At 36.4% G+C, this 21,981-nt stretch overlaps 1 protein-coding gene across 4 annotated transcripts in view; it reads left to right on the top strand.

Moving 5' to 3' along the window:
* SPAG6 (sperm associated antigen 6) overlaps positions 1–21,981 on the top strand; it is a 62,436-nt gene that overhangs the window by 16,531 nt on the left and 23,924 nt on the right. For all 4 annotated transcript variants that reach the window (XM_036092621.2, XM_036092625.2, XM_078074082.1 and 1 more), the window contains 3 exons: positions 1,791–1,974; positions 20,382–20,587; positions 21,477–21,650. In XM_036092621.2, coding sequence (XP_035948514.1) covers positions 1,791–1,974; positions 20,382–20,587; positions 21,477–21,650 — 564 coding nt within the window. The remainder of the gene's footprint in view (positions 1–1,790; positions 1,975–20,381; positions 20,588–21,476; positions 21,651–21,981) is intronic.

The following is a 21,981-nucleotide window of genomic DNA, read 5'->3' on the forward strand; positions in this document are numbered from 1 at the left end:
TCAAATACTGTTAGACTTTGTTCTTCCTGGACTCTTAACTCCTTCTTTCAAGGGCAGGGTCTGTGTTCTGGTATCCCACAAAGAAGGTTCTCAATAGATCTAAATGTGAATGAGTGTCCATTAGTTGTAAAGAGACAAAAAAGTGCTAGGGCAGAAGTGAGGAGAAAGTGAGAATGTGAGGCAGGATTCCCAGGCTTCTGTGTCCTTCACCTACCAGTCCTTTAACTCATTTCTGACAGGATTTAATGTCTTCTTTATGAGGTACAAAGTCCCTGGCATGGAGCTTTTTTTTTTTTTTAAGGCGATTCTTTTGGTGAGGAATGGGAGAGAAGAGAGAGGAATTTGGAAAAGCGGAAATTAGGAGAAAAGGGAAATGAGATCAGAAGGTGTGAATTATAGGCACTGTAGTTAGCAGTGACTATCAATGGCCAGTAAATTGTGAATTTGAAAATTCTGCCATATAAAAAGTTACTTTAGCTTAAGGTGATGACAGGAAATGTATCACCATTATTTTTCCATGATTATAAGAAAATAATGGAAAGCTACTTTAAAACTCTAAGTTTTATAGTAAGTTAGTAGATATTTGGTTACTGACATAAAATTAACCTTTATAACAAATATTTTAATATCTATATATGTTAACATTTAAGAAACTAAAGAAATATATCAAATCAAAACATCATTATTAACACAGCATATTTCTTATATCATCAACATATACCAATTTTTGAGATAAAATATGTTAAAATATACTTGATGTATTTTTCCCCTCTCCTATAATTTTTGTTGTATCTTAATCTTTTGGCCAAAGTAAATAACATGCTTTCAAAACAGGTGCTGTAGTCACCTAGTCACTTTTAGTCATCAGTGTAAAGAAATAAAAACTTGGAATCTACAATACGGGGTTAATTGGATTCTATTAATAAAAGACAGAGACCATTACTGGTGTCATTATACTAACCTTGAAACAACAGTGAATGTTATAGCCAAATACTTCCTATACATTTAATTTTTTTTAGTTATATGAAGAAAAACATGTTAGTCTTGTGTTTCAGTTTTATTATTTCTCAATCTGATAAAATTTTATATAGAGATTTTTATAAATATGAAGCATTACTTAAAATTCACCTAACAGTAAGTCATTTGTATTTATTGTTTTAAAAAAGCATTTCTAAGAGGGGATAAATAACACATCTCCTTGTTTGGTTAGTTTATTTACCAGGAAAGGTTTTAAAATGTATCATGAGTGTTTCGCCTTTATGCTTATCCAGCAATTGGTAGTGCATCTTGAAACATGGTTGTTATTTCAGGTAACTTGGGACACCAAAAGATTAGTTGAGGTCATGAAAAGCCTACCATGCTTAGAGACTGAGGGCAAGTAAAGGAAATGAATTTGTCAGTGGACAGTGTTGTTGCACATGCTAACAATCTAAGAGTTCCCATGGGTGAAACAAATACTTTTCAGTGTGATGCAGATACAGAAAATCTCATTATTTTATGAATTGGTAGGAAATACAATGTTTATATTTTATTTTATAGAGTTTCCAAATGAATATTTCAGAATAAAACATTTGAAATGTAATTTAAGACTTACATTATTTCAGTTTGGTTATTGAACAGAAGCAATGGGGAACATCAAAAAATGATTTTGCAGGATGTTTTTCATCTTTGGATTTGAAAGCTGTTGAGCTTTATATTAATGTCATTTTTATGTTGGTTTTGGTCTGTTTTAACTTTTGGTTTTATAAGTGCTTAATTCACTTTGAGTTTTATCTATTTTATCATTGTAGCGTTTTTACAAGAAAGCAGCTGCCTTTGTGTTACGAGCAGTTGGTAAACATTCTCCTCAACTAGCTCAGGCAATAGTTGACTGTGGAGCACTGGATACGCTGGTGATATGCTTGGAAGATTTTGACCCCGGAGTCAAGGAGGCTGCAGCTTGGGCACTTGGATATATTGCAAGACATAATGCAGGTAATGGAGCATATCTGAAAACAGGATTATTAAAATTTAGATTTATTAGGTAAATCTGGTTTTGCTTAGTGAACTATAGATGCAGTTTTAATGATGTTTCCATACATTATGGGAGATAAGTTTTGAATGATGGCCAAGTTATTTGGATCACAAATTCACAAAAACTTACACATTTCGTCTTGGGAGAAGATATTTGCAAATGACATATCTGATAAAGGGTTAGTATCCCAAATCTATAAAGAACTTATCAAACTTACCACCCCAAAAAACAATCCAGTTAAGAAATGGGCAGAAGACATGAATAGACATTTTTCCAAAGAAGACATCCAGATGGCTAACAGACACATGAAAAGATACTCAACATCACTCATCATCAGGGAAATACAAATCAAAACCACGATGAGATACCACCTTACACCTGTCAGAATGGCTAAAATTAACAACACAGGAAACAACAGATGTTGGCGAGGATGTGGAGAAAAGGGAACCCTCTTACAGTGTTGGTGGGAATGCAAGCTGGTGCAGCCACTGTGGAAAACAGTATGGAGGGTCCTCAAGAAGTTAAAAATAGAGCTACCCTATAACCCAGCAATTGCACTACTAAGTATTTACCCAAAGGATACAAAAATACTGATTTGAAGGGGCACATGTACCCCGGTGTTTATAGCAGCATTATTAACAATAGCCAAATTATGGAAAGAGCCCAAATATCCATCAACTGATGAATGGATAAAGAAGATTTGGTATATTGCTGGAGCAGAGGTGGGTGGGGGGAAGGGGTAACTGGGCAATGGGCATTAAGGAGGGCACTTAATGTAATGAGCACTAGGTATTATATACAACTGATGAATCACTAAATTTTACCCCTGAAACTAATAATACACTATATGTTAACTAACTTGAATTTAAATAAAATCTATAAATAAATAAAATAAAATACAAATCTATTAATATATATTATATACACATATAATATATACATATATAATGGAATATTACTCAGCCATCAAAAAGAATGAAGAAATTTTGCCATTTGTAATGATGTGGATGGAGCTAGAGAGTATTATGCTAAGCAAAATAAGTCAGTCAGAGAAAAACAAATACCATATGATTTCACTTATATGTAGAATTTAAGGAACAAAACATAAATATAGAGGAAGGGAAAAAAAAAGAGGGAAGGAAGCAAACCATAAGAGACTCTTAACTATAGAGAACAGAGGGTTGCTGGAGGGGAGGTGGGCAGGGGATGGACTAAATGGATGATGGGTATTAAGGAGGGTACTCTTTGTGATTAGCACTGGGTGTTACATGTAAATGATGAATCACTAAATTCTACTCCTGAAACCAGTATTACACTATATGTTAACTAAAATTTAAATAAAAATTTGAAAAGAAAAAAAAAAACCCTGCACATTTCAGTCCTTTTTCTAGTTAGTAGAAGAGAAATTTGAAGATAGAAAGAGATGGTAGTGGGGAATGAGGAAAGTGAGATACTGATGGGTTCTCAAAGATGTTGGTAAATTGGTTCAGTGAAAAAATTTTAGTTTTTCATGCTTCAGGGGATATTGGGTCTTTACTTTCTCTCATGATAGGGGTATTCTAAACCAAGCAGGAGACATATCGCATGAATGAATAATGTTGAAGAGATATGGACATGATAACTTTCTAGAATATATTTGTATTGAGCCCATATTGGGCAAGAGGGAGGGGAAAGAGTAGTACCTCCTCTTATAAACTGACAGCTCAGTGAATTCATCAAGAAGGACATGGACCTCTTGTGTGAAGTTTGTGCTGACACACCTGATTGGTAAAGAATATAGAGGGAACAAAATTGCCCCCACCACTTTACAGAAGTTGCTAAATAATCCGAACAAATAATACAACAAGAAAATACAGTTTTAAAACAAGCTATGTAAAAATGATCAACTTTGCTAGTAATCAAAGAACTGCATGTTAAAACATCAGTGAAAATGTCTTTCCCCACTTATTATTATTTAGGGGGAAAAAAGAGTAAAGAGGAAATATAGCCAAATGGTTAAGAGCACTGTGGCATTAGACAGGATCTGAGTTTGAGTCCAAGTTCTACCATTTAGTTTCTGTATAACCTTGGACATGGCTTTTAAACTTCCTGAACCTTAACTTCCTCATCTGCAAAAGATGGTACCTAAAAGTAGGTGTTTCAGAGATTTATTGTGAGCACAATGAGATAATATATGCAAAGCACTTAGACAAGTACTTGGCATATGGTAAATATTCAATAAATACAAGATATTAGTATTAATACTGAAGGTTGGAGAGGACATGATGTTTATGGCCATTGGTGGAGGCACTACAAATTGTTTAAACTTGTGGTAAGCAGTTTGGCAAAACTAATCTAAGTCATGAAAGAATTCATGGTTACTCTAAAAAACCTGCTTTGGGAATTCATCCTAAGGGAAGAATTCCACAGAATGAAAAAGTTATATTCATGCAAATGTTATTGTAGTAGTATTAGTAATATCAAAAACCCTCAAATATTTGGCAGGAATGTAGTGGTTAAATTATGGTAGTTTTTACTTAATGGAATTTCACTTGGCAAATTAAAAAGGTAATTATGACTCTTACATGGTAATATGGAAACATGATTGTAATGTAAAAAGAGATAAAATTATATATTGCAATTATAATAATATAAAATAAGTTTTTATGTGGACATAAATTACAAAGAAATACATGTTTGTGTTACTAGGGTGATAGAATTAAGGATATATTTTCTTTGCTTTCCAGATTTTTCAATGTGTGTATGTATAAAACAATAGCTACCACTTACTGAGTACTTACTGTGTGCCTGGCTCGGTGCAGTATGCTTCAGATACATTATCTCATTTTGATTACAGCTACCCATAGGGTAGGTATTACTTTCCCTGTTAAACAGAGGAAGAAAATGTAACTTAGAGAGGATACCCAAAGTTATGTTAATGGTGGAACCAGAATTTGAGTCTAAATCTGACTCCAAAGCCCATGTTCACCACTGACCATAACAGCGTCACTAAATATTTCTTAAAAGAGCATTGAAGAAGAAATTCAAAATGGAAATAGGAAGAGGGTCTCCCATGGTTATGTTTAATTTGGTTCTTAAAATGGCGACACTATTAGAGACAAAAAGGAAAGAAAATGATAGAAAAATAAATGGAGAAGGAAAACTATTGTCATGCTTAGAATGATTCTGAGTTAGTATATTAAAATGATTTCCTTAATATCTGGATTTTGGTTTTCCAAATAGGGTCACCTTAGGACTATTGTTTAATATATGTTGATAGAAGAAACTAAGGCAGTTTTTTTATTTTTAAGATTTATTTATTTGTTTGAAAGAGAGAGTGGGTGGGGGGAAGGGACAGAGGGAGAGAGAGAATCTCGAGCAGACTCCCCGATGAGCACGGAGCTGACAGGGGGCTTGCTCCCACGACCCCGAGATTGTGACTTGAGCCCAAATCAAGAGTTGGATGCTTAACCAACTGATCCACCCAGGCGCCCCTAAGGCAGTGTTTTAAATCAGAAGCTGGTTATCATGGGAAGCTCGTTAACATATTTAGTTTTGGGTTTTTGTGGTTGTTGTTATTGTTGCTTTTGGTGAGAGAACTTTATGGCAAACAGATTGTAACACGAGTATTTCAAAAGGTGCAGCAAAGGAGCTTTGAGGGACTGCCGTACAGATATACTCTCAGGCAGGTGCCTATAGATAACCTTTCTATATCTCCCTTTTGTTGAGTCTGAGGCTAAATGATTATAGTTCATAAATAGGATCTGTCTTAGGGATTCCATTCCAATTTCTTGCTATAATCTGGCTCCCACATGGAATTCCCACTGTAATTTCAATATTTCACAGTAGTTAGGGGTCTGGGACCCAGAAGCTCCCTGAAGAGATTACTGCATAGATTTCTCAGAAGGAAAGGGAATTGTTACCCAGTAGGCAATAAAAGAAGTCATCATTCACATCCTGAATCAGTGAAAATAGAGGGTTTACCTCTAAATAACCTGATTTCTTTTTCAATGATTTCCTAAAAATAGAGTATGTTAGATTAATGGGAGGACATTCATTTAGTGTTTTCTTCTTAGTATTAGAAGAATGTTTTATTAGACACTTCAAGAAATAGAAGCCTTAAATGGAGATGCAAAAGAAATAGTGTACCTTTACGGACTAAGGAAGGAAAACATTTTGTGTCTAGGAAACAAAAATTAAGTTAAGTGTGCAATTGGTAGAAGAGAAAAACCAATAGGCCCCATCTGACTTGTTCTTATTTGAAAAATACAATTTCTGAAAGTTACTTCTATGTGTAGATTTTAAAGTATTTTAGATAATCAAAGGGAACTGGGGACTAACAGCCCAAAATGGTGTGGGGTTTCTTTTCTTTTTAACTCTGTATAAATCGTGTCCTTAAATTTCTGTGGTTGAATCACCAGTTATTGAATATTCTTGATGTATGTACCTCTTAATTTGAAGATGAATAAGCTATTTCTTTATATTTTCTCTGGTGTTTAAAATAAAAGCTGAGGTAAAGTCTTCTCAGGCTGGTTCTTCCTCCTTCTTGCTGGATTCTCCCACTCTGCAGCATTATTCTAGTGACATTATTCTATTAACATATTTACCTCATCAGTGTCACCCTCTCATTGTTTCCGAGGATTAGTCTTGCTTTTGGAGATACAAGGGATGAGGCGAGGGGCCTGTGTGGACCGGAAGTGTGAGGGGTGAGAAAGGAACCTGAAGGAACCTGAAGGAACTCTGCAGGTGCAGGGCTTCCACCCGGAGGGGCCCAGAGGAGCGCTTTGCCCTCTCCAGGCCCTGCTTCCCTGCTCCCCACTGGCAGCCTCTCTCTGGCTTCCTTACTGTGTGGAGCACAGCAGCTTCACGGAGGGGAGCTTCCAGTGACCTTGTAGCAAGGGTGTGGCCGCAGTGAGGGCGGCACTTGGGACTAAGGTGAGAGCAATAGCCTGGCTGGAGGGGTGAGGAAGGAGGAGCCATACAAGGGTTTTGTAGGAATGATTTTCCACATTAGGGCTGAAAAATAAGTTTTAAGTGTTTCTTTTGGGCGCTTTAGCTAAATATGCCGTCTCTTATAAACTTTTGCTGTCTCAGAGTAAACTTTGTTCTCAAATCTGGCAAAGAGGAATATAGTACATTTGGTTAGGTGTTCTAAAACATTTTAATCATTAATATAATTGTCATATTATATAGATGAGGAAACTGACGTAGAGAGGGGAAGGATTTATTCTGACCAGACAGCAATTTATGGTGGAACTGCTTGGCAATTACTCAAAATCTTTCAGAGATTTTCTTTTTTATAGTGTGAGAAAGTAAAGTGTATGAGAGCTCATCATTCTTCATTTTAAGCTCCTTGTTGTATCTGAAAGTCTTGCCAGATACCTCTGTTTTTAATCCCTGATGGCTGGTTTCCACATGTGTGACTATCCTTTCTCCTATAGACTTGATTGATGTCTACAGGACTAAATCAAATGAGAGATTTCCATCCCAGCTCAGTGGCAGTTAGGAGAAGAGATGGCCAAGATGAGCAGTGCTGACAGGAATTGGCCAGTTTGGACACTATAGAAACACTTAGTAGATTATATTCTATTTGCTAAACAGATAATATAAACGAGGAATCCAGACCAAGCTGGCCAGCCTGATTCTTTTCTATCTTGTATAGAATGATGATGTGATATAAAGAAAAGAGAATTTTAAAATCCAGAATTTTTGCAAATATTCTTCTCATGTCACCCATCTATAAATACCAATAGGCCAAATCATGTAGAACAGGCTTAGGAAGCAGTAATTAACTTTTGAAAAATCCACATATTCATGACAATTCGTGTTATCTCAGGATAACAAGGGACTTTGTGTGGTGGGGATGAAGGGGTGAAGGGGACTACAGCCTGGTAATTAAAAATTAGTTTAAAAGCCCTACAGATAACTGTCTTTACTGATGCTTGTAGATAATAATGTTGATTTCTGTACTACCTTTTTGTTTTTACAACTTCTTTTATCTTGGAGGGGTTGAGGAACACATAAGCATAGAGGCAAATGATGCATATGGGATTATATGTATTACATGTTACACCTATTTTTATCCTAACACTGATTTCCACAAATAAGTTTTCTACTTATTTAAGTGTTGGTGAAAAAAAAGATGAAGTGAAAATAAATGTCTCGTCTATGTTCTTTTGGCATGGAGACCAAATGTGTTAAACAAAGTAACTCTTTAATTATAACTACTCAGTAGTTAACCTCGTTTGTTAGTCATTTTTAGGGCAGTTTGCATGCTAGTAGAAGAAAAGATATGTTGTGAATTCTTCTGTATTTTTATTTATTGTGATTTTTAAAGTTATAAACTCTTGGTTGATAAAATCTGAGATATTTTTTGTGCATTTTTTTATGATTCAGAATATAGAACAATACCATATCATTCTGTAATCTCAGATTCCTAAGTCACTGAGACCTTTAACTTTATATATGAGGCCAGCTAACAATTTCTTTATCGCCATTGTCATCATTGTAATCATCAAAAAGTATCTGAGGCACTATGTGTCTTATGTGTATGTTACCATGTCTTCAAAGTAAAATAAGTTGGCTAATATCTTCTCTCTAGGACTTTACAATCTAAGATAGAAAAATTGATAGAGATGAGCATAAAAGTCATCTAGACAGCTGGGCACATTAGACAGAAATGTACTATACTGTCTTAAGAGTACATATATAATACACTGGGTGATTCTAAATTGGATCAAGTGAAAAATGAATTAAGAGTTATGCTTTTTGTACCCTAGCAGAAAGGGCAATCTTTATATTATTCTTAAGAACCTGTTACCTCCAGATAACCGCTGGACAGACTTTGGGCATAGAAATAAAAAGAAGTGACATTGATCGTACAGTTATAGGAGAAAGGAAAGCCCTCTACTCACCAAAATACTTCCTCTACCTGATGCCACCTAATATTCTTTTAGTCTGAGGCTTTGTTTTCTGTTGGGTGCAAATATCTGCACAAGAAATGTCACGAAATTGTGTACTGAGTAGATAAAGAGAAGGGTATTCGTACCCTACTAGTCTAGAAATAAATCAAGTTTGAACAGTGCATCATAACATATTTTTGGGGTTTGAACAAAAGTGTTTTTCAGACTTGGTTTATTTTCCAATCACTAGTGTATAAAACCTTCCCACACCTTTTAGATATTGAGGGACGAAAACTCTTTTTATTTACGTTTGAATTTCTAGAAGTACATTAGTCATAGTGTATTTGACTGAAATTTGAAAGTACTTCATTCACAAACATCTACAAGAGAATTTACTTCTTAAAAGCTTAGGACTTTGTTAGCATAAGAATTGTGCTTTGAGGGTGCCTGGGTGGCCAGTCGGTTGAGCCTCCAACTCTTGGTTTCTTGGTTTCCGCTCAGGTTGTGAGGGGTGGTGAGATGGAGCCCCACCTCAGGCTCTGTGCTCAGCAGGGAGTCGGCTTGAGACTCTCTCTCTGCCTCTCCCCTCCACCTAAAAAAAAAAAAAGAAAAAGGATTGTATTTTGAAATAAGTCATGTTCATCCTTATCTTACCATAAATATTAAAATCCATTGTCTACAGGGAAAATAGTTATTGTATAATTACCATGTTATCTGGCTGATTTTGCAGTTAACTTTTTGGCCTACTTTGCTCTCATCTGTGGCTGTAGATGAATGAACCAGCTTGCTATAAAAATGTAGTGTTAAGTTAATTGCATCAAAGCATTTTGCTCAAGATAGGACCTCTGGCCTTGAAAAGGTATTGACTGCAGTTATGTAACTATTTGAGTGATAATTCTATTACTAGCCATTTCTCTGTATCTCCTTTGATTTTAAACTACAGCTTTACCAATATGGTCATGCACTAGTCACATGTTACTGTCACATACTTGAATGGTGGCTAGAGCATCTGAGGAACTAAATTGTTATCTACTTCTAATATAAATTTTAAAAATTGATAAACCAGTTCAGTTACTGGAGATTTTTTAGGTATGATCGAAACAACATGGGTATGTGAATCTACTTTTTCAGCTGTAAACTTTTTGAAATCTAAATACAGATTATTTCCAATGAAAATTTAGCAGCCAAACTGAGATGTACTGTAAGTGCAAAATACGCACCAGATTTCCAACACTTAATACGATAAACAGAATGTGAAATATCTCATTAAAATTTTTTGAGTATTGATTACATGTTGAAATTATAATTTGGGTGTATTGTGTTAAATAATGTATTTTATTAAAATTAATTTCACCTATTTCTTTTTGCTTTTTAAATGTAGCTACTAGAAAATTTTAAATTATAGGTATGGCTCACATTCTTATTGGACAGTACTGACTTAGAATTAGCGTGCCTGTGTTTTGTGTTTATTTGTTAAAAGGCAATATAGTGGTAATGCTATGGTCTTAAGTCATACAAAATATTCATGTTTATTAATCAGTGTAACTAAACTGCAGTATGCAGTAAGTTAAGGAATTTGGAACTGAAAATACCATTTGGGTAGAAGTAAATGATGATTCAACTTTGAGCAATCTCTTACTCAATGTAAGGACTAAAATGTACTTTATATGTGAAGTGCCTAGACTGCCAAACTCACACATGGTGACACATGATGGTGGAGACATATAAAATAAACAATTCTGCAGTCCGTATTAGGTTGATGTATATTAGGTTGACCTACATGAAATTACCTATATTCAATTGGTTTTGATTTAACAAAAATAGCAGTTTCATGTGATTTAATCTAAAAATATCAAGAACCTCAAAAAGTGTCAACACTGTCCCCCTTAGTAATTGTAGCTCTGAGCTGCTAATCATAAGTAAATACACACATGCACGTGTGTTTGTGTAACCTGTGGAGTTCTAGATGTATGTATGTATGACCAGTGGAAACCAGCCTCCATGATACCCCACAGAGCTCCCATGTCCTGGTATTCACACGCTTGTATAGGCCCCTCCCCCGTCATACCGGGACTGGTCTGTGTGGCCACTAGAATATGGCAGCGGGGATGGCAGGTTACTTCTGAGCAGAGGTGACCAGTTACAAAAGACTGAGGCTTCTGTCCTGGCGTTGTTCTCCCTTTACTTGTCTCCCTTTACTTGTCTCTCATTACTTGTTCTGGGGAAAGTGGGCTGCTTTGACACAAGGACAGTCAGACAACCTAGGGAAAGGCCCACATGGTGAGGAGCTGAGGTCTTCAACAACCAGCAAGAAACTGAAGCTTCCCAACAACTACACTCAGCTGAGTGAGCTTGGAAACGGATCCTCCCCAAGTTGTGCCCTCGAATGACTACAACCATTTGTGTGATAGCAACTTCATGAATAACTCAGAGCCACAACCACCCAGCGAGGCTGCTTCAGGATTCCTGACCCACAGAAAATGTGAGATAATAGATGATGATGTTTGAAGCTCCTGAGTTTGGGTCGTTTCTTACCCAGCAATAGATAACTAATACATAATCTTAATGCACAAAGAGGTTCACTACACTGTACTTTATAATGGCCCAAACCCAAACCACAATCAAACAAAACAATTAAATGTTCTAAAGCGGGGGGACAGTTAAGTAAATTATGGCATATACTTACTCAGTGGGATATTATGCAATTATTAAAATGTTGAGCTGAATCCATCCTCAGGAATAAATGTGGGCAGTGGAAGCCCATGGGCAGCTCCTAGGAACCACTCAGAGGGAGTCACACCAAGAACCTTGGACCAGGGGCCATTTTTATAAAAGCACCTGGCAAACTTTCTAATCATCCAGTGTTTCATTTGTTTCCCTTTTCTGTCTCCTCTCTTTGTGTGCTCTTGTAGAGAGTCCAGCAGAGCCCCAGCCGCCCTTGACTGTCCAGCCTCCTCCAGCCGCCCTTGCCTGAGCAACTTGAAGGCAGGGACTTAAAACTGGGCTGGAGCAAAGAAAGTGTGCCAGGGATGTCGTAATCATAAAATGCACCCTTTCCACTTCAGTTTGCTTTGTTTGAAGCAGCATGCAAAATTGCAGGCAGAGGAAAGCTACAGCCATGGCTGCAATATTATCTACTCATCTAGCAATTGGAAAACAAAATGAAAACATTTCTAGATACAAAAACTGTATTTTGTAAAAGATCTGATTCCCGGTAATTTATCATCAGTTTCTTCATGGATAGAGCACCACAATTAGCTTTTGCCTCCTTCTCTTCAGCTTAGTCTTAGCTGTGAAGTCATTATAAGTCAAAAACAAAAAAATTGCCAAAATTTGGGGGTTTTAAAAATTGCTCTAAATCTTATGTTACCTATTAACTTCCAGGCCATGCCCAAGTCTTTCTCATTTCCCACATTCTCTTTCTCTTGTCTCCACTTCTTTTCCTTAGCATATTTTGAAACTGCTTTTTATATTTGAGCCCTGTAAGTGCACCGTCCATCCCAGCTGATTGTAATTTCTTACTACGGCACCATTAACTCCAGATCAATGGCTTACTTGACTCACTTGACTTTTTAAAGGAGCCAGAATTATTTAACCTTCAAAGCATATGTGGGTATGTTAACCCTTAATCTCTCAAACACTCAACCCATGTGTACGAGTTAGACCAATGGCTCTGAGGACTGGAGAGACGTGGTGTGGAAATAATGAGAGTAGGAAAAATGACATCTGAGGGGTGGGGGAAATAAATAAAAATCATATATTAGATTTTTTCACAATAATATGCAAATTCTCTCTCCACCCTTTTCTCACCCTGCAACTGGAGAGGTCTGTGTCTCAGCTCAGAATTATAGAAGACTTGTTACCTACAGAGGGATGTTGCCTCTTGCAGATGTGTTGGTGAAGAATAAAGCCAGCCTCTGTGATGGCCTCCCAACCCCCAATGATGCCCACCTCTTCCTAGTCACATCCTCGTGTAGCCTCCTCCCACATTTAACCAGTGAAATATAGCAGAAGTGATGTTATGTGACTTCTGAGGTTAGATTATGAAAGACTGCAGGCATTGTCTTGGGTTCTCTCTTTTGGATCACTCACTCTGGGAGAGGCCTCATCATAAGGAGCCTATGGAAAGGCCCCAGAAATGGGGAGGACCTGATGAAGGCTTCTTCCAACATTCCTGTGAGTGTGCTTAGAAGCAGATCCACTAGACCCAGTGGAGCCCCGGATAATGCAGCCCTAGTGGACATCCTGACGGCAGCCTAGTAAAAGGCCCCAGCCTGAACCACCCAGCTAAGCCGCTCCCACATTCCTGACCTACAGAAACCACGACATAGTATTTCCTGTTTGAAGCAGCTAAGCTGGTGTGATTTGTTACATAGCAGTAGATAACTAAGCAGTAGATTCGCTGGGTTAGACCAAAAATAGGACAAATTTCTTCCACTTTGGAAGTGACATTCCTATACTCACACTGGAGTATGGTCAGTATATAACCAGCTTTGGCAATTGCAACACCATATTTGGCTTTTACTATAATTTTACCAAATCATGAAAAGTTTGGTTGAATGGGGTGACTTTTATAACATAAGATTAACATCATAAGTGTGTAGCCAAATTTTAAATGTATCTTTTACCTGCTTTATTTCTGAAATGATAGTGATATCTTTTATAGCCAGATGCAAAAACCATCCTATCTTTATTTTTTTTTATTTTTAAAGATTTTATTTATTTATTTGACAGAGAAAGAGACAGCGAGAGAGGGAACATAAGCAGGGGGAGTGGGAGAGGGAGATGCAGGCTTCCCGCTGAGCAGGGAGCCCGATGTGGGGCTCGATCCCAGGACCCTGGGATCATGACCTGAGCTGAAGGCAGATGCTTAACGACTGAGCCACCCAGGCACCCCTAAAAAACCATCCTATCTTTAAATGGATAAACAGAGAAATGATGATTCATGACTTTCTTTTAGTTTTTAATATAACTTGCAGGGCTTAGAGACAGTGATTAAAAATGGTGTTTGAAAAAATAATCTAAAAAGCAATAAAGTTAAAAGAAATTAGAGTTCCTGAGGTGTTCGATTTGCCTAATTATTTCTGAATTAGTGTGCGAAATAATAATATTTTTTTCTTCCTTTTTTTCTTATTGGAGAGTCTCTTCATTTTGAGTCCTTTTTATGAATTCTCCTGCTAGATCACTTAATTTTGCATAGTCTTCTCTCCTACATCTCCACTATGAGCAGAAAAATTAGTTAAGTATCATAATATATATTTAGGTTAATTTTTTTTTGCAGGCCAACTTTTAGGTTTTCATCAGTTTCTTGAAATTTGATGCTGAAATTTTTATTTTTATTTTATTTATAGTGATTCTTTTATGACTCCAAAACATGACTTAAAGAATCAAAGGTAGAAAGCACATTACCTTTCCACGTCCAGAGCCTCCCACAGGTCATTTTAGAAGGTATAAAGTTTAAGCCCAGGGTTGTGAAATGATGGTTGCAGGCTGTAGCTGGCCCACAGATGGATGTATTTTATTTGGCCTGCACTATATTGTCTCACAGAGTGTTCTTAAAAAAAAAAAAAGTTGCCCACACTTAAAAAACCAGGTGATTTCACATTAAAAACCAGATTTCTGGCTTCTCTTGAAACATCATAGGATCTGACGACAGTAGGCCTATGTTCCTACGTGGCAACACCCGGCTCAAGCTAAGTAATTCTGCTGCTTGTAGCTGGTGTGTGTACTTTTCCAGGTTTCAACTGCTCCCCCTCTCAGTATTTTTCTTATACCCTCTGACTTCACTTATTTGAGTTCCTTGCCTGGGCCCTGTGGACATTTGAGTTCACCCCTCCAGATCTAAACAAACAACCAGCCACAGCAATTAAGAGGAGGGGTCGAAGCCACTGTGAGCACCATTAAAGCAAAATCCTTGTTTTTCCTGTTATAGCCATGGCTGTTATACACTGCTGGGCATTCCTGTCCTCTTCTAGTCAACATGAAGTCATTTCTAATATTCCATTCATCCAGCTCTTGATAGTACTAATTTTATGAGTGTTGTTGTTCTTAAAAGTCCTCCCTTTATGCTGTGTCTTTTTGTTTTAAAATTAAAGTGTCCTGAGCATTTTTTATTTTTCTGTATTAAAGACTTTGATCCATTGAAGTTGTAATCCTTCACACCTCTTAGTGAGAGAGTACTACAAGTTCAGCCTTTATTTTGTTAGGAAAACAAAAACAAAAACACAAACCCAGGTCCCAAGAACAGCACAGAAGTAAATTCTTAAGAAAAAGCAACTGTGTGAGAAGCAAGGAGTTCTCACCCAAAAATTTCATATTAAGGATATTCAAAGAATTGTATGCACATAAGCCTTTACAAATGCTAGTAGAAAGGATCATGGAAAAATTGAGAGCGGCAGAGAGAAGTGTGACGGATGACCACCCATGTCACAGTCCCCTAGAGGAGGCTGCCTTCCTTCCTTCACTCAACAGTGAGCTGTTCATGAGGCCCAATAGAACCAGTTGTTCCTTTACTGAAAACAGCTGACCATCAAGTCTGAGGACTGTATATTCAGTTGTCTACATGTCTGCAACAAATGGCCTTCATTACTATTTATGAAAAAGGAAGTGCTATTGGATAGTTTTATTCCCTCTGACAATTTAAAGTCTAAAAAATTGTTACAAGGGCGCCTGGGTGGCTCAGATGGTTAAGCGTCTGCCTTCGGCTCAGGTCATGATCCCAGGGTCCTGGGATCGAGTCCCGCATCGGGCTCTCTGCTCCTTGGGAGCCTGCTTCTCCCTCTGCCTCTCTCTCTCTGTCTCTCATGAATAAATAAATAAAATCTTTAAAAAAAAATTAAAAAAAAATTAAAAAAATAAAAAATTGTTACAAATGAATAATGCTTCACATTTTAAGAATGTAATTTTAACTTAAATGTAATAAGGGCGTAAATTAAGGCAAGAGGGCAAGTGTGAAAAAGTAAACGGATAATATTTCTACTATGTATTAAAAATTTTCCAAAAGATTTTTAATTTTCAGAATGCTTAAAGGAATAGATTCCCACCATTTTTTAAAATAAGAGAATTCCTGCCATCTTGAGAAATAAGCTAAAATGTTTATATTTATTTTTCCTTTATAATAGTAATACTAGTATAGTTAGCACAGCAGTAGCTGTATGTATGGACAAAAGACATGTTCACATTTCTTTTATTTTTAAAAAATTTATAATCACATAAAAGAAAATTTGGCAAATTGAGAAGAAAAATATATCAGCAATGGTACCATCAATCCACTATAACTTCTTAGTATGTTGGTATAATATATAACCTTCTTTCTCTGCATTTTTCTTTGTATAACTACTACTAATCTTGCTTGTTATCTAACAGTAATGATTATGTTGAATATTATTGCATAAGAGATTTATTTTTTAAAAACTAATTTTTGAAGATTTATTTAAAATTGAAAATGAAGCTATTTTCAGGCCCTAAGATAAATTTCTTGATTCACTGCTTTGCTTTGGTCAAACCTGTAATCAGCCTCTGAGTCTGTATCGATCTTTGATTTTGTAAGTATGATAAGTAATTAACAACCAAAACTCATTTTCAAATTAGAGCTAGAAATGAACTCCATGAGATTTCTGTTATGGGAAGTAATTTTTAGATGTACCAGGATTGGCATGTGCTTTGGTTACCATTGCTTTTCTCTGCATAGAGAAGCGTAGGACACAGGAAAGGGGAGAAGGAGGTAATATGGGAAGCACTGCCTGTGACACCCCTACATATGCGGTTTCCCCGCCCGCTTCACAGACTTGACTCCTTGCTCTTACTTGGTGTGGTCTCTTTGTACCTTCACCCTGAGCCAACTCTGCTAGAACAGAACGTTTTACTCTATTCTGCTTCCCCAAGATCTAGCCGGGTTTCTAGCACGTAGTAAGCCCTTAATGAACACCCAATGACCAGAGGAAGAGAGGAAAATATGTAAACATACCGAGCATGAGAGAGGACAGGATTACACCGGGATGTTTTGGGCTGTAAGTTACAGAATATCAAGTACAAATGGCTTAAAAATAAGGACATTTTTTATTTTACATGACACACAAGTTCAGAGTCAGGGCAGTTCCAAGGTTGGTTATGCAGCTGAACAGTGTCATGGAGGACCCAGTTTTTCATTTTTATACTCAATCATCCTCAGAATATTGGTGATTTCTTCCGTTATCATTGCAAGATGGATGTAGGAGTTGTAGATGTCATTCATACACTTGACCATGTCCAGCAAAGAGTCAGAGTTTCCTTCTGTGTGTATCTATTGATGACAGAGAAAAAACCCTTTCACAGATGCTTCTAGTTGACTTCTACTCATGCCTTGACTGACAAGGGCTACTGGGTAGACACCAACAGTGACTGGCACAGAAATGCCAGAGGAAGCAACCATAGGGAAGAGGAGAAAGATATACCATAGGAAAAAGAGTAGCAACGGAGGCAGGATGAAAGTCTGTAGTAGGTGTAATATAGTATGGAGTGCATTCTTTAGGCCTACTGTATTTTTACCTGTATATACACTGCTTTATGCCTTATATGTGTATGAAGGTAATAGAATACTATCATTTATAAATAGCAGTGTGTTTCTGATCCCAGTTTTTATAGGACCATATAAATCTGGAGATGTGATGTATACGAAATCTCAAGTACAGAATTGGTAGGCCCAACCCATGTTCTTGGAAGCTTCATTACCTTCACAGTAAATATTTCTCCTGTGCCATCCCCAGCCTTCCCCACATTTACCATCACTACTCTGGAGAGAATAGAAAACAGCTGAGGATGGGACTGGGTAACAAGTCAGAACAGAGTTTGCTTTCTTCTTAACATTATAGATTTCAGGAAAAGGAGGATATGGCACTCTAACAGTTATTCAAGGAAAGGATAAAATGCATGGGAATTACAAAGATAGTTGATTTTTTTTAAAGAACCTTAGTTTTTATTAATAGTACTTTTATTTTTTATTTTTTAAAAATATTTTATATGACAGAGAAAGAGAGCACAAGCAAGGGGAGCAGCAGAGGGAGATGGAGAAGTAGGCTCCCTGTTGAGCAGGGAGCCTGATGCTGGGCTCAATCCCAGGACCCTAGGATCATGACCTGAACCACCCAGGCTCCCCTATTAATAGTACTTTTAAACAGTTGTAGTTTACTGCACATTCTTACTCCTAGTAAATAGAAATAAAAGTGAGCAAACATAAATAAACTACTCTTTATACTCTCCCAAAATAAATGCAGCCTGTTTCAGATCTCACTCAACTTACAATAGGGTTATATCCTGGTAAATCCTTTGTAAACTGAAAATGTCCCAAGTTGAAAAGGCATTTGCTACACCTAACCTACCGCACATCATAGCATAGCCTAGCCTACCTGAAACATGCTCAAAACACATTAGCCTACAGTTGGGCAAAGCCATCTAACACAGAGCCCATTTTATAATAAAGTGCTGAATGTGTCATGGAATTTATTGAATACTGCACTGAAAGTGAAAAATGGAATGGCTGTGTGGGTGCAGCATGGTTGTAAGCGTATTGGTTGTTTAGCCTTCTGATCCTGTGGCTGGCAGAGCTGAGGCTCACCACTGCCCAGCATCACAAGAGTATTGTACTGTGTATGTATCACTAGCCTGGGAAAGGATCCAAATTCAAAATTCAAATTGCAGTTTCTGCTGAATGTATATTGCTTTTGCACGATCATAAAGTTGAAAAATCTTAAGCCAAACCATCCTAAGTTGGGGACTGTCTATGTATGTATACCAGGTGCTCTTAAATATGTACACATAAAGTTGATATTACCATACAACACCTGTATAATTTGGACTGAACTGAATTAAGTTACTATTATATTATGTTACTATATTATGTTAATTAACATAAAATATGAAAATTATATCTATAAATTACATATAATATCACACTTTATGCTTTCTTTCCATTTCCCTTGGGTGGGGGTGGTAGGAGAGATACAGTAATCACCTGTTTCACCTGCTGGCTTATTGGTCTTAAGGCAATTGCAGCAGAATCCCAGAGAAGCGTCTGAGGAATCTGTTATATTGTGAGGTTGATATTCCAGTCTATGGCTGTTGTCTTTTTTTTTTTAAAAAAAAGGTTAAAAAAAAAAGACGCAGGAGCTCGTCCTCTTACCTGCCTCTTGTTCTTGAGATTACATGTTAACTTCCCATTGTAGTTAGTATTTCACGTTAGATTTTTTTAATTGCAATATATTTGCTAATCAACGTAGTGTTAATTTGTAGAAGTGTTTCATCTGTACCAGAGTTGAGTGAGTCTGGCACATAATAACCTTTGATTGATACATGTTTAATGAAAGGATGAGGGAACCATTTATATAATACTAGAACTTCTAAGATAATTATAATAATTGAAGGAAAACAAATATTGGACACTATAACCTGTATTTTCTAACATTATTTCCTTCTAGAAAATGTGATATCACCAATCTTTTGAAAAATTAACACTGTATTTTTTTTAATTAAAGACTTTAAGTGATATGCTAAATAGATATCTTAGCTTGACTATTAAGACATAAATTGCCAAGGCACTACAAATCTGGGAAAATGAGAACATAATTTGAAAGGAAGAGGTTCTAGAAATGGGTATATGTGATTTAGTAAGAGAGGCCATGAATACAATGAGGGGAGAATCCATAACTATGTATGGTGTTTTATGCTTCTCAAAAGACATTTTTTACATATATTTTTATGGGTCTGCCTGCTCGTTTCCCATTCTCTATAATTTAAAATGTGTTATTTTTATAGCTGTTTGTCTTGGACACACAAGCAAATCAACATGTATATTCAAAATATTTTATTTCTGATGTGAAATGGTTATGATAAATTTATTCCTTTATCTAAACATTAACATTTACATATAAAATATGTTGTTCTGTTGTAGATCTCATTTTATACGTACAATGAAAATGCACCTTTTAATTTCTGAATAAGTTAAAAAAAATCTTTTAAAAGTACTATAAGATGAAAGGAATTTAAAAATTGACATTATTGGCACAAGATTCATGTTAATGTTTACTCATGTAAATAGCACAAAATACTGCCTAATTAGTGTGGTTGGTAAATTTTTGGTACTTTAATTTTCTCTGTTATTGTAAACCATGCATAAAATGCTTGCCTATTGAGAAGTGCAGAATTGTCAGAGCTTAAACAGCTGACATCTGCTTACTCTCTTAAAAAAAAAAAAAAGAATAACAAGCCATTTCAGCCTAATCTACCTCAAATGTGTTCATGTAAATGGAGGTCCATCTATTGACCTGTATTCTTTTCAGCTCAGGATTGGTCCACATGGTTTATGAAACCAGAAAGGCTGATTTGAAATGCAGATGTCGAGACAGTGAAGTACACCCTCCCCTTTTTTCTTTGCTGTATCTGTCAGGGTGAAAAATGGCTTGCACAAGGGTCAGTCACCCATACTCACTTAATTACTTTTCTTGGACCCACAGAACTGTCACAAGCTGTGGTGGATGCGGGAGCTGTTCCTCTTTTAGTACTCTGTATCCAGGAGCCAGAAATTGCTTTGAAAAGGATTGCTGCTTCGGCCCTCAGTGATATTTCAAAGCATTCTCCGGAGTTAGCACAGACTGTAGTGGACGCAGGAGCTATTGCTCACTTAGCCCAGATGATCCTGAACCCTGATTCTAAATTAAAGGTATTTAAAAATAAAGTTAAAAAAACAAACAAATCAGGCTTCTGATTACCTAAGAAAATAGAAATGTGGGTAGATTAACATTACACATTTAAAAATAATTAGAAAATTTATCATTGAAAACAGATAGGGTATGTTGTGTATTTGGTCTTTTCATATGTGAATCTTATGCTATAAAGATCAGACAGTGGATGGACCTATCTGGTTAAAATATGTCCAATGCTGAAAACTAGGAGTAGCATCGGTATTAACATTACTCATCAAAATAAGGAATTACATAATACTGAATCTCAGGGTTGGAAAGGATCTAAACGTCTTCTAGCCCACCACTATTTTATGTAAGTTTCTTATGAAAATTGCCATATTTATCTTAGTCTTTTTATAGCTTTCTAAAATTTGATTTTCAGTTAATAGTTAATTATACTTTCCCATTCTAGTAGTTACATTTTATAAGATTCTAAAATTGTTAATGTTAACTAAGAATGGAAAGTTCTTTGAAATGTTATCAGCATGATGCCAAAAATAAGATGTTACTTCTGCTTGATCATTTTTGTACTACATGTATTATAAATTAACAATGTAAGTATTAATTAAGAAATACTATTCATCCAAAGGTCATATTCTTCGATCATCTGCATAGATGAGAGATTTAAAGAGTCCACAGAAGAATGAAGGCATTTAATTTGGGAATTAGGGAATTTAAGAAATTGAGTGTCTAGGTATAAGACTAGGAATTGACAGTCTCAAGAGTCCTAAATCTAAGGTTCTGTTAGAAAAGTAATTGTTTTTTCCTTTTTATAAAGGAATTTGAGTGTGTATAAAGCTGTTTAAATCAGAACTCTGCAGCAAGCTCTATGTCATGTTTGGTTTTATTTTGGTTTTTGCTTAACAGCATCAGGTTCTTTCAGCTCTTAGTCAGATTGCAAAACATTCTGTGGATCTGGCAGAAATGGTGGTGGAAGCAGAGATTTTTCCAGTCGTACTTACCTGCTTGAAGGACAAAGACGAATACGTGAAGAAAAATGCTTCTACTTTAATTAGAGAGATTGCAAAACATACGCCTGAGGTAAAAAAAAAAAATTAAGGTTTTAAAATACAGTAATATATCGCTAGTTTTAGGATTTAAACAAAACATCAACTTGTTTACAGGGCGCAAATGCTGTGCCACATGATCTGATTAGGTCAGGGCTTCTCATCCTCAGCACTACGGACATTTTGGAATAGGTAATTGTTTGTCGTGGGGGGCTGTCCTGTACATGGTAGGGTGGATGTTCAGCAGCATCCCTGGCCTCTGCCCACTAGATCCCAGTAGCACCCCAACCCCATCCTGATAAAAATGTCTCCATATATGGCCAGAGGTTTCCCAGGGGGTACAAGTGCCCCTAGTTGAGAACCAC

The sequence above is a fragment of the Halichoerus grypus genome, chromosome 6, assembly GCF_964656455.1.
Source record: "Halichoerus grypus chromosome 6, mHalGry1.hap1.1, whole genome shotgun sequence".
Taxonomy (NCBI): domain Eukaryota; kingdom Metazoa; phylum Chordata; class Mammalia; order Carnivora; family Phocidae; genus Halichoerus; species Halichoerus grypus.